Source organism: Carcharodon carcharias, chromosome 18, assembly GCF_017639515.1.
Source record: "Carcharodon carcharias isolate sCarCar2 chromosome 18, sCarCar2.pri, whole genome shotgun sequence".
NCBI lineage: Eukaryota > Metazoa > Chordata > Chondrichthyes > Lamniformes > Lamnidae > Carcharodon > Carcharodon carcharias.
The window spans coordinates 46,677,228-46,690,610 of NC_054484.1; the positions used below are offsets into that span (position 1 = coordinate 46,677,228).

Sequence of the window (13,383 nt, forward strand, 5' to 3'; positions counted from 1 at the left end):
TCATGGCACAAAATGACCACTCAGAACTAACTGCTAACACCCTTCAATAGACTTCTCATGCATGTAGTGAACTTTCCCCGACTTTCTACTGAACCAGTTTGTGGTGTAGTTAACTTAATTATAGGATTTTTAAAACCCACCTGTGATCAGATGCCGGTGCGATTACTCAAACCTTCCCCACATTTTCCTTTTGTTGTGCCAAATATAATTAGTTATATTAGTGGTTGGGAATCAAATTGCAGCAGTGGGAGGCGGCTGGAATTCCTGCCAATTTCCGTTATCCAGCTGATGAGGAGATGTTGGTTAAGGTGCCTCACTCATGGTTGCAATCATACACTCATGCACTGCCCTCTAAAAGTAAAACTGCATATGAAATATTTTAAGACGTTAAGATCGATGCCTGTTGAAAAGTATGCTTTGATGTCTTGAAAATTATTTTCGGAAGAAAGTTAATTTGGTGCTGCATCTTTGATAGAAGTGTATTCTGTAATTTATTGGTTGTATTATTTTCTAGTTGGTAATGGTAAATAACAGCACTTTTCATTAGAGCTGTGCTTAAATGGCCGATAGAACCAGGAGAGTTAATTTGTACCTTCAAATCACTCCAAAACTTCAAAACTATAATAAAATTATTTGTGGACAGATTCTCCATATGCTCCAATGAGACATTAAGCATGTCAAATTTGTAGGTGCACATTCAGTAACTCTTAAGATCTTAATGGTCACTTTTGGGGGACTGGTGGTACATTGGATCTGAGAGCTCTTCATGGTTTTCCACAAGCCCTTTGAGAATTCTGCAACTCTATATTCATTTGCAGTCTGAAATCCTTCCCTTTACCATTTGTCAAGTATGCTTTCAGTCATATAGATAAGCTCCAAAATTCCCCCTCCACCCAACTCAGTCACCCTGCCTCCCTCTTCTCCTTTGACCTTCTTTGAAAGCCACCCATCTGACCCAACTTGTAGTCATCTCTTCTAAAATTCCCTTCCTTAGCAATCCTTAGTTGATTTTTGTCTGACTACTCTTCCGTGAAGCACCGTAGAATGTTGTTCTGCATTAAAAGCACTATATAAATGTATGCTGTGGTTGCTAAGATTATGTAAATTTATTATACGGTGGTGTAGGAGGAAAAAAGAACAGTAAGCTAATGCCCCGGCGATATTGCATTAAACAATGCTGTATTTGGCACAGTTAATAAGGATGCAACAATGAACATCGTCTGTTGGACTCTCTGGTGTAAATTTCAACTTGTAATTTTTATGTACTTACTAATCCATAAATTGCAACCTCAGTTTAGCAGGTGAAAAATTTCTGCATGAAGTTGTGGCCCGTGGTTCAGTTGAGTAGTGAGCCACAGCCCCATGTCAAAACAAATCAGTTTGTGCCTGATGCCAAGATAAACGAATGGATTTCCTGTTTTTGCCTATTATTGTTTAGGACCCTAAGGAGACGATAGCTGCCCAGTTACCTCTCTTTAGTAAAATCTAAATTATGTTTGCACGACTTTTTTCTTTAAAAGTAAATGACCAATCTTAAAGTGCTCATGATTACTAAATAGAATACATAGGGACTTATGCTTTAAACTTTTTTCCATATATGAACTGGTAACTGCTCAAGAAAGCAGTTGCAATAATGACGTTATTTTCTGATTTTGGATATTAGTTGCAGTGTTATGTTTGAATGGTAGTACAGGGATGTACAGAAAAACACAATTTTTAAGAAGTACCGTGTTTAATTGAGTGATACTCTTAGGATCAAGTCCATACAATATTATCATGAAATCGAAGAGTTACATAGAGTTATTTAGCTTTTGCTTCATTTTCAGAACTATGGGCTTGAAACCGAGAACCTCAAAACATTATCCCACAAACTGAATGCATCTGCCAAAAATCTTCAGAATTTTATAACTGGTCGGAGGAGGAGTGGGCACTATGACGGAAGGTCCTCTAGGAGATTGCCAAATGATTTCCTGACATCAGTGGTGGATCTCATAGGTGCTGCTAAAAGCCTTCTGGCATGGCTGGACAGGTAATTCTAAGAATGCAACCGTGTCTACACTCCGAGTGAAAGACAAAATCTAAATGTGCGTGAGGTTATTAGCTTATTTGAATCAATTAAAGTTTTGTTTGCCATGATATTTAACTTTGCAATCATCCTAACTCCACATTCTGCACATCTTCCTGTGTTAACCAGTACATTTAATTACTATGTGTGAGTACAGTACTGATTTACAGATTTTTATTTGTATAAAATTCTAGAGAAACGGTACAAAGGAGCTGATTTTCATCAAATAAAACCCCAAAAATCGCTGTAATTTTTTATCCAGATGTATCTCAACAATAATTGAAATGTTTAGTAATTTGAACAATGTTTAAAATGCTTTATCAGCTTTTTTTTATATTTATTGAGCTTACTTTCTCTCTCAGGTCAGTTGTTCACCATTGCACCTTCAAGTAGACTGCTTATCTCATCATGTATTTGTATTTTGCCAGAGTTTTTTTCCATGAAGATGGATGTAGCAACTTGTAATAATGAATCTTGATGGTGAAGACGTTATCATTCCAGTATGACTTTCTGTTAAAAAAGGCTGCAATTTTAAGATGTAGAATGTAATGAAAACATTTGTAGGGCTTTGACAGAAAGGAAAGAACATATAACAGGGGAGCATGAAGAAGTAAAAACTTTCACGAATGCTCAGAAAGTATCTAAGCATAAGCTCAAATTCCTATGGTAGTTGGCACAGTCCAAACCAGAAACTCACCTCAAGAACAAAACGAGGACTAACCTGTAATATCTGGTGAAGCCTTTGGTTCTTATTGCATGTAGGTCCTCTGATCCTACCTTTCTAGCAACAGGGCTGGAAAGATGCACCCCAGAGTATGAAACCCCAACTCCAGGATGGGCTTTGTTTGCTTCCAGCAGCTGGCTTGCAGATGAATTAACTTGATCTCAACAGCAACCCTTAGTGACCATTTGCCTGCATAACAACACCACTATTGAGTGAGTAACGTTATTAATACTATTAGTTGCAAGGCCTGAGAATTTGATGGATGCTAAATAAATACAAGTTTTTTATTTGTTAGACATCTGAGGGCTTTCTATGTACCCAACATTTTCAAAACCATAGATACCCCCCTTAGAAATGTATATATCTCAAGACAATACTTGTATATTGTTTCAATCCAGACATCAAAGCAAAATACTTCAAAAGTCCCACTTACAATTAGCCGGTCTAAAATTTCAAAATAAAAATAATTTGAGTAAATTCTGCTTGGTTGACAAAGTGCAGAATGGGTGTGGACTGCTGCTGACTGTATTGTGATTAATTTCATTCAAGGGAAATAAATATAAATTAATTATAAGGTCAAAAATTGGGCTAAAGTATTCGATAGTTTTTGTTTTCAGTTGTGTTAATGGTTTTCAGCTTTATTCTATATTTGTCACTAGTTTTGATTGACCCACTTTTAATGAGCCTTCTGAAATGGATAAACCCTTGAAAAAAGAATTGTGTGAAGAATATTGGTGCAGGTAATGATATGCCCATTGCTCCCAACAATAATCTTAGTGCTATTAACAGTACAATAACATTGACAGATGAAGATCAAGTTAATTTAAATGTGAATGGTTAGCTAATTGATTGCTTGCAGTTCATCACTGATGGCAACTAAAATTGTGACCAAAACAGTGAGTTGTTTTAGCCAGCAGATGATAAAATGATACACACATATTTTGAATTTTGCAGTTATTTAGCTGAAGAGCATAATATTTTATAGGAATGGTGGTGCCTTGAATGACATGTGTTTGATATACTAACATGTTCTGTGCTTTACCTGTTCAATCGTATTCATGTTTGTAATCTTCCTAAAATCAAGATCCTTTTGTATGGAAATCCAGACCACCCCTTTTATACTATTAAATAGTTTGTGCCATGTTTCACAAATTTATTTGTTTATACATATGCATTTACATGAAAGTGAAAAACTTCAAAGCCTTGACTGTGATCTGCCCATATATAAGTGAAATATATACCTTCTCCTTTGGTTTAACTGTGTACAAGTATCTTAATTCAAATAAAAAGCCCTTGAATCATTACTATTGTGTTGTATTGGGCACAGAGCCTTTTATACAGTGTGCTTTGAAGAGAGTATCTCACCTTACCTCATTCTGTTTATATTTTACAGGTAGTAGAGCAGTGCATAGCTCATATGGAGTTGTGATTGCTTATTCATTTTGGTAAAGCTATTCCTAGAACAACCAAGTCTGGTTTGTGCAATTCATTTCTCCTCTCTCCACTGAATATGCAGAATATTTTATGCTTGCCTATGAAGTGTTTTTATTCCGCTAGTCAGGCCAATTGGATAATTTCTAAGTGATTTCCAATGAGTTATAGACACCTTTTCCCACAGACAAGCATAATTTTTATGTCACAAAATGCTATTATATTTTTAGACCCTATTTAGTACTTTTTTTAAACCAAAGCAAACTACATGGTTATACTTTTAGGGCATTGCTAAGTTTAATGGTTGAAGTTAAAAGCCCTGGAAAGTATTTGAACATTCGCAAATCCACAAATATGATTCAGAGTATATAGTGCAGTTTCTTTTGCTGCTCATTACTAAAAATAGGTTCTGTAATTACATAATGCAATATTCCATTGTCTGCTCATGGTTATTCCCATCTACTTTCCATAGTTCCCGTTATTGCTTGTGTCACTTTTGGTTGTCATATGCAGGTATGTTGATTTCTTGGTTAACTAATTGGTTGAAGTGTTATAGTTTCCTTTTCTAGAAACCAAAAGACATTTGATCTGTAAAAGCAACTTTTGAGGTTAATTAACCTATTTTATATGTAATTGTGGAATTTTGTACTTTTGATGGGTGTTAATTGCTATATGCGCAGATTGCAAAACCACTTACACTAGATCATTACTATTGTTAAGAGGACCCGACTATAGCTACTAGCTAGTGATAGTTTCAGTATGGTATTATGATAATAGGTGTGTGTTATTCAACTTTACTATGGGGGAGATGGTGATGTAGTGGTAATGTCACTGGACTAATAATGCAGGTGAATTCTCTGGAGACATGGATTCAAATCCCACCATGGCAGCTAAATAAAATCTGGAATTAAATGCTAATCTCAGTAATGGCGACCATGAAACTATAATTGATTATCATAAAAGCCCAACTGGTTCACTAATGTCCTTCAGAGAAGGAAATCTGCCACCCTTATCTGGTCTGGCCTACATGTGACTCCAGACCCACAGGAACGTGGTTGAATCTGAAATGGCTGAGCACTCAGAAGCCACTCAGTTCAAGGGCAATTTGGGATGGGCAACAAATGCCTTGCCAGTGATACCCACATCTCATGAAAGAATGTACTTCTCCCCCTAGAATAAATCCTCAGGTTTTTAAAGTAATTTTAAAAATACTCCAAAATTCACAGACCTGCCAATTATAAGATTTAACAAAAATCTTGCAATTTTTGAGAGTTGTTCAAGATTTGTTTATATGACCTCTTTCCACCTACACATGAAAGGTATCATTAAGCGTGGTCTGTTGTTTGCTATAAACTCACCTCCAGTACACCATCAAAAGTAATATCACTGGACTAGTAATCCAGATTAGATTATATGCTATAGATTATATATAGGCATAGATTAATGCTTTGGGGATTCAGCTCAAATCCCACCACAGCAGCTGGTGTAATTTAAGGCAAGATGGTGGTGGGCTAGTAATTTTGAGGCCCAGGTTAATAGCCAGGGGGTGTGAGTTCAAATCCCACCACAGCAGCTGGTGGAATTTGAATTCAATTGATTAATAAAGCAAAAAAAGGTAAAATGATGCAAATCATTGGAATTTCAAACTGTTGCACTTTTGCACCAGTCCGTCACATTAGAAAAATTGGCTTAAATAATCAGCGAGTCATTCTGATTTGCTGATAATACTATAGCCACCACAATTGACAGGAATGAGGAACTGCCAAATGGCCCAATCAGGATGTTCCAATAGTTTCATCAAACTGTTTTTGACCACCATTCTCTTTCCTGTTTCGGGGTTAGCAAGTACAGCCGAAAGCAACATTTTTAATAGCATGAAAAAGCTTTTTTTAAAATCTATCCATTAATACATTTTGAATTTCTGTAAGCATTTTCTCTGCAGTCTCGCTTGTCTCTCTGTTGCCTTTAGCCTAATTCCGATTTAACTTCTGTAGCTTGGGTGGGGGTATTCTTGTCTGAGTGAATGGTGGAGGTGTGCCACTCAGGGATAGTAATTTTCACATGATCCTGGGTAACTGTGTAATATCTAGATTTTGAAGAAATACTCCAAATTCGCCACACAGGTTAGAGAGGAAAGTATTTCAGAATAACTTCTTTATACAGTAAAAACATCATCTGGATTTTATTTTTTGAACTTGAAAAATTGTATTCTATGAATGGATTATTTGTAGGTCTAGTATGTTTGCTAGAATTTTTGATTGCATTCTGATGCATATTGAAATTCTAATTGTTTTGGTTGTCACTTTGTAGGAATTTATTGTACTGACCTGTTTTAGCACCAAAATATTGGGTCATTTATATTTATGATGGTTTTATGTTACTTGATAGCAGCAAAACCATCGTAAGATATGTTCAGAGAAAGATGAAAATTACTTGCCATTTTAATTAACTAATAGTTAAATAATATTGCAAGTATTGTCACTAAATTTTATTTTTTTGTTAATTTGAATTTTTCTTAGAGCAAAGACAACTCATATTTCCAAATTTTGAATAATTCACTTTTTCAAGTAAATATTACTTTCAATGAACTGTGGTGGTCTGTAGCTATGAAGCCTTGTATCTTTTTTTTACCTCAGGATGTATTCCTAGAATACATTTTTGATGCATCAACTATTGCCACGGACTTTGTTCTCAGAGGCAAAGGAATGACTTTCGCTGTTCACCTTTTGTACAGTTGTCCAGAGACTTTTCGCAGAACTGCCAGCAGAGATTTCTATTAATCCACTGTCTGATCCAGTGCAGCACCCTATACGGGGGATCCATGACGTCCAAGAGCAGCAGGGAGGCTCTTCAAAAAATAAGATTTTTAAAACCCTCACCAAATTGCGTGGAATGCAAATCAGGAAGTAAAAACAGCAAATGCAAATTACATTTAATCATTGTGTATGAAGCAAAATGAAAATTTGTACCTAGAGACGGGATTATAGGAGATAAAAGAGAAAAACAGAAAAAATCTTTTTAAAAAACTTTTAAAAAACAGTAATTGTCTTCTGAGGGAATGAGACACCTCACAAGTAAAATTAATTTTTCAGGACCACAGAGATTGTTCATTAGTAATTATCGCTTATTATGCTGTTTTAAAACTCAAATGATTGCACTAACCCTAACCTTTTCAGTCATTTTTAGCGCAAGACTAGTGGGTAAGTATCTTAAGTCCCCGCACTTGCAGTCATTTCAATAGCAAGTGCATCAGTGAGGACTGCAATAGTGCACCCTGTGGAGGAGCAGATTATTTCTGACAGCAGCATCTGGTGTTCTGCATTTAACTGCACTAGCACATCGCTGAAAGTTGCTGTCAGGTTTACCCTGTAATAACAGTGTCTGCTCTTAGCCTCTCTTATTATTGCAGCAAATTCAGGCCACCAAGCTGTTGGGCTGCTGTGGAGCTGTGATAATATTAAGCTGCACTCTAGGTCTGGGACTGCCTGAGAATATAATTATAATAGTTATTGTTTTTATTCACAGTGTTCTCCTGACTTAATGATGATAGCTGCCAAGTTTCCTCATTGGTGTTTTGCAGATTTTTGCTAGTCTTTTTGCGGTGTCTTCTATTTTCCTTGGTCTTCCAATTTTCTTTAGATGTTAACATGTTAGCTGCGACCTCATGTCTATAATCTAAACTGCCATTTCAATGCAGTATGACTGTGACAATGTCAGTTGGGTAATCATTCAGATGAAAGGCTACGCTAAAGCTTCATCTCCCTGTTCCAGTGATTCAAGTGGGTGTTCAAGATCTCACGGCACTATTGAATAAAGCAAATGGTATTTTCTCAGCGACCTGGGAACACTTGTTTGTCAGCTACCACCAAAACAGCAAATGGCAATTCGCTGCTGTTAGTGGAATAATACTGTGTGGAAAGTGGCTGGCATATTTGCCTGCATCACAGCAATTACAGCATTTAAAAGTAACTAGGCACTTCGAAATGTTGCTAAGGTGATAAAGTGCTGCGTAAATTTAAGTCTTTTTAACTCTCTGCTTGCTATGCACTGTGCCACCAGCTTGATGTAATTACGGCACATTGATGTCAAATTTCAATCTGCCATTTGGGGAACTTGTTTTAACTTTCTGCATGTGTACATGTTAAGGTGGCACAACTTTTGCACTGGAATAAAATTAGAAAAATGCTTTTGGAGTGATGAATCTTTCCTTGACCATCAGCTGAATATGAAATGTACATTTCCCCACTTCTTTACACATCATCTGGATTTTATTTTTTGAACTTGAAAAATTGTACTGTATGAATTGATTATTTGTAGGTCTGGTATGTTTGCTAGAATTTTTGATTGCATTCTGATGCATATTGAAATTCTAATTGTTTTGGTTGTCACTTTGTAGGAATTTATTGTACTGACCTGTTTTAGCACCAAAACATTGGGTCATTTATATTTATGATGGTTTTATGTTGCTTGATAGCAGCAAAACCATCATAAGATATGTACATGCACTTTTGATTTTCATTACTGCTATTTATAATGGAATGTTATAATTTTCTTTTCCCATCAGATCTCCATTTGCTGCAGTGACAGACTACTCCGTCACTAGAAACAACGTAATTCAGCTCTGCCTGGAACTGACCACCATTGTACAACAAGTAAGGGAACTACTTTTCTATTGGGAAGTTGTGTTCATTCACTAATCCTTCTATGTACTTGATAGGATATTTTCATTTATGTGTTATGGCTATCTTTGATTAGTCTGATTGAAATTACTAATTTCTGATGAATTGTAACCCCATGTGTACTTAGGTTCTGGGTCAGAACTACTCAAATTGAGCCTGCTAATCGTTTTGAGTACCCTGTTTGCAGATCCCCCTGAACACTAGGCAAAGGGGGCAATTTGTTTGAGTATGGTGGCCTGAATATTTGTTTAATCATCTCACTAAACAACTGTAATTATATAGAATTTCTGTATTTAAGCCAACATATTGAACTCTACAAGTTGTATTAAAATTCAAATTTGAAAATAGATGAGATGGGAGCCACTTTAATGTTTCTGTTGTTTAAAGGAGCCAGGTAATATTTAATACTCAGCAAGTATTGTAAGCAGAAACTGAACCTCCTTCTAAATCTGACTGAAATTATGCTTTTTTTTGTCTCTTTAATGTCCATTTTTCATTTGAACCCAATCTTAGGCTAAATAAACCCCAAACAGAAGTTAGCTTGGATATAAGTTGACAAATATCAAAGATTGTTCCATTCGATTAAAACTCATGTGCACATTTTGCAGTTAAAGTTGCACTGACTGCAGCAATTTACAGGGAAGAAAGTTGGTTTCATGCAGCATTTATTGAGTAAGATTTGATTTAAAAATAGAAGAATTGTACAAGATAGTGATTAAAAATGAATATCCTAATGTTTTCTCCTGTTGTTTCCAAATGTTGATACAGATAAATGTTGACAGACAGTGTAATGGTAGTTGTTTCTGCATTTTGAATATCTGTTTCACTTTTGTAGTTCAAATTGCTTGCTGATGACCAAAAATCTCAAATTATAATTACTAATGATAAGTTAATGTCAATTTTTCAAAAAAAAAAGTGCTATAGTGTATTATTTTGCTGTTCCAGTTTCTCAGTTGGTAGCATCTTATGACTTAAAAGGATAATCATGTGAGAGTTAGCTCCAAATTTTCTTCAATAATGGTTAATAGTAACTCCTGGTAAGTGTGAAATTTCTGTTGTGAAGCCTACCTTTGCAGTGTAAGTGACACTAGATTGGTGAACCACGGAGAATTGAATATTAAACGTTGTTGTTTGCCATTTTTACCATTCAAACCTTTTAATTTGATTTTGAATTGTCATCTTTCATCAATCAGTTTGTTCCTAAAATGACTATGTATACTCAGAACCATTTACTTCTTATCAGAAAAGTGAATACGGTCAGTAATGTAAAAATATTTCACTGTTAAATAATAGGAGTTTACATTATAATTCCCTTGCACAATGAGCCTACAATCTCAGCTAAATCCCCAGGGAGATGGTCAGCTTTGGTAGGCTATTTTACCACTAGGATGGAAGGAGAATTGCTGAGTGATTGGCTATAGAATAAGACTGAAAAATACCTGGGAACAACTCACCACCTTAGCTGGGGGAAGACGGCAAAGAAAAAGAAATGCCAGGTTTTAAATTAAATTTCTGGGTATTTTTCTTTTGTGAGTTATGTGCGGGCCTTGAAATTTAGGCTTGCACATTTTTGATATATGGAATGCAGGGTCCGTTCCTTGTGCATGAGTGGAGATGAAAATTGTTATATTGGAGCCACACTGGTGAAGTATTGTAGAATATTGGCTGGGATAGTGTCGCAGCAACCCTTGGGTAAATGAGTTCTGGATTGGGGTTGAGTTCGAGGATCAGATTGGTCAAGCTGAGGGTGGGGGAGGCCTGGAGTTTGCAGGTACCGCCAGGGAGTGCAAGTGAGTTAAATATGGGGTCAAGAGAGCAGTCGTGACCCAATCTTCAGGTCACCACATTTAAAATAATTGCCTCCTAGGCAATCCCAAGATCTGGTTTCCCTGAAACAGAATGATCTCACATGTCTCACCTTTTTTTGTATGTTTTCAAATCCAACAACAAATACTTTTTACCTTATCTATACAACCCTCTTTCACCTTTTGTAAGTGACTTTTGTTAAGCCCTGCTTGTATTTATAATTTCAGAAAGGTTGATTTCTCCTTTGGTCATCATGAATTTAAAATCTTTGTTCTCTTTACAAACCGTAACTGAAAAAACCTGAAGAAGGCCAGAAAATAAATGCTTGAGTATTTTATTGCTGTAGGCTAGAAATTAGAAGTGGTGTGACTAGACACTAATGAATAAACAAAATCTAACACCTATTTTTTACAACCCAGCACAAAAACTGAAAATAGAAGTGACATTTGTTCATCGCTATAATATTTCCAACTTGCGGGTAGCCAGATGAAACCACGGATAAAATACCTACCTCCCCACCAGATGGTTGTAGGTTTGTGCTCGAAGGTTTTCTGTCACTCAAGCTTGCTAACTGCTGCTTGGGTGTGAATTTCAGTGGTTCACAATTTAAGTCTTGTGTAACTGTACTAAACATTTCTTGACATAAGGCATCTCCATGTGAGTGCAGGACTGGGAACGTTGGTTAGAAACAGTCTCCAGATCCAGTGACAAATTTTCTTCCTTATTGATAGGTTTTAATCAAAAACAGTATCTTTAAGCATAATTCTCTGTGACAATTCAAACCAGCAACCACTTGGAGAAATCCTTATACCACTTGATGTGTCTTGACAAATTGACTTGCCACTTAGATATGGTCTAAATGTTTTGTATACCTGAGTCACTTACCAAATGCATTGAATGAGATTATCTAGTTGTAGTCATTTTGCTCCAGGTTTCAGAGTCTTGAAGAAGTTGTGGGGGTTGGGGGAGGGTGGTGTGTGCAGGGACACAGAAATTCAGTGTCATTGTGCTCCTTTTTTGGGGCCATTAAAGTAATGTAATGGTGGGAATGAATTTTGGGTTGCAATCTCCCATGCAAAATCTTAGCAGTTTGGCAGCCAGCGACCTTCAGGTGTGCAGAATGACAGTCTGAGACAGTCTTCAAGCACACTGCATAAGGATATGTTGAGCTCCTAACACCAGTTGCAGGACCCTGATTGAAATTCATCAACATGTATCTTGTATATTTTCCTCCCAGTTTTTCTGGGTCTTGAGTGATCTATGCATTGGTTCTTGAAGGGACTGCTGGAGGACATTCAAAAAAAAGGTAAAAGAAATGCTTTAATAGTTTACTTTTTGTGTAGCCAGGGGGAGAAGGATTCCATAGAAATACTGAAGGCTGCTTCTGGTCGAGCTTTTCCCCCTCCATTTTGTCTCCGCAAGACATTCTCGCTATCAGAACCGGCCAGAATTGATCAGCTCTGGACACCCAATCCACAGCTCACTGGCTTAATGGAATAATGCCCAGATCCAATTTCGATGAGGGCTCAGGCTGACCTTTAAGGGCACACATTTGGATAGTTACCCCCATGTATGCCAAAACTTAGTACAAGGTGAAACCGCACCCCCATCCCACCTCCTCCATCTCACTGCAGTGTCCTGGAACACAATAGTTATCCCTCTATTGGCTTGAGATGTTTGTCTGCTTTTTTCATTGTTCTCCCTGACTTCATTGTGTCATTATGAACAAATCCTGAAATTACATGAATGTATCAGGCTAACTGTTACAAATGTGGGACTTTCCAAGATGGTTATGTTTTAAAATGTCTCCTTGGGAGGATGGTTATCATGCTAAACAGCTGCCTAGAGACAGGCCTATATGATCTGGGAGTCATGGGGATAGAAACCCAAAGCAAAACCTATTGAAAATCAAGTTTTCACACCTTGACACAGAAAAGGAACAGCTACCTTTTGGAGGCAGACACAGCAACAGAGAGAGAGAGAGGAAGAGAGAGAATGCAGCTACTGCCTTGAAGAGCAGGAAAGACGGTTTTTATGTTACCAACCAAGCTGGATGCTGGTGAGGGATGGTTCTCTGCTTGAAAAGAAGAAGATGGAACAGAGAGGACTTATGGAGAATTAAGGAACAAGGAGTCATCCCTACTGAGCTCTGGCGTTGCCGTGATTGCAAGAGCTGCTGGCCAATCTGATTAATCATCAGTTCCTGAGGGTGGGACTTGTTCCCTGTGAGGGGCGGAAGTCCCACATTTACCTTGCTGTTGCTGCCTGAAGTGTTTTATTGCTGTGGGGTGAACTTTGACTGACTTTATAGCGAGGGATGGTGGGGGAAGCAGGTGAGCAAATCGTCCCTCAGTAAAGGCCAGCCCCAGGAATTAAAATATGAACAGAGTGGTTCAGAGTCTGGTTTAAAAAAGGCCAAATGCTGATGACACTTTAGTGTCTGACTTTAAAGAAGAACAAATGAAATTACTGAATCCAGAGGATAAGAAACATTATATGAACATTTGAATTGGGAGCAGCAGTAGGCCACTCAGCCCCTTGATGCTGCTCTGTCATTCAATAAGATCATGGCTGATCTAATTGTAACCTCAACTCCACATTCCCGCCTACTCCCGATAAACTTTCACCCCTTTGTTTATCAAGAATCTATCTACCTCTGTCTTAGAAATATTCAAAGA

At 37.1% G+C, this 13,383-nt stretch overlaps 1 protein-coding gene across 4 annotated transcripts in view; it reads left to right on the top strand.

Moving 5' to 3' along the window:
- The window catches only part of cnksr2a (connector enhancer of kinase suppressor of Ras 2a), a 580,037-nt gene that overhangs the window by 148,275 nt on the left and 418,379 nt on the right, over window positions 1-13,383 (top strand). For all 4 annotated transcript variants that reach the window (XM_041211522.1, XM_041211523.1, XM_041211524.1 and 1 more), the window contains exons 3-4: window positions 1,827-2,029; window positions 8,785-8,872. In XM_041211522.1, coding sequence (XP_041067456.1) covers window positions 1,827-2,029; window positions 8,785-8,872 — 291 coding nt within the window. The remainder of the gene's footprint in view (window positions 1-1,826; window positions 2,030-8,784; window positions 8,873-13,383) is intronic.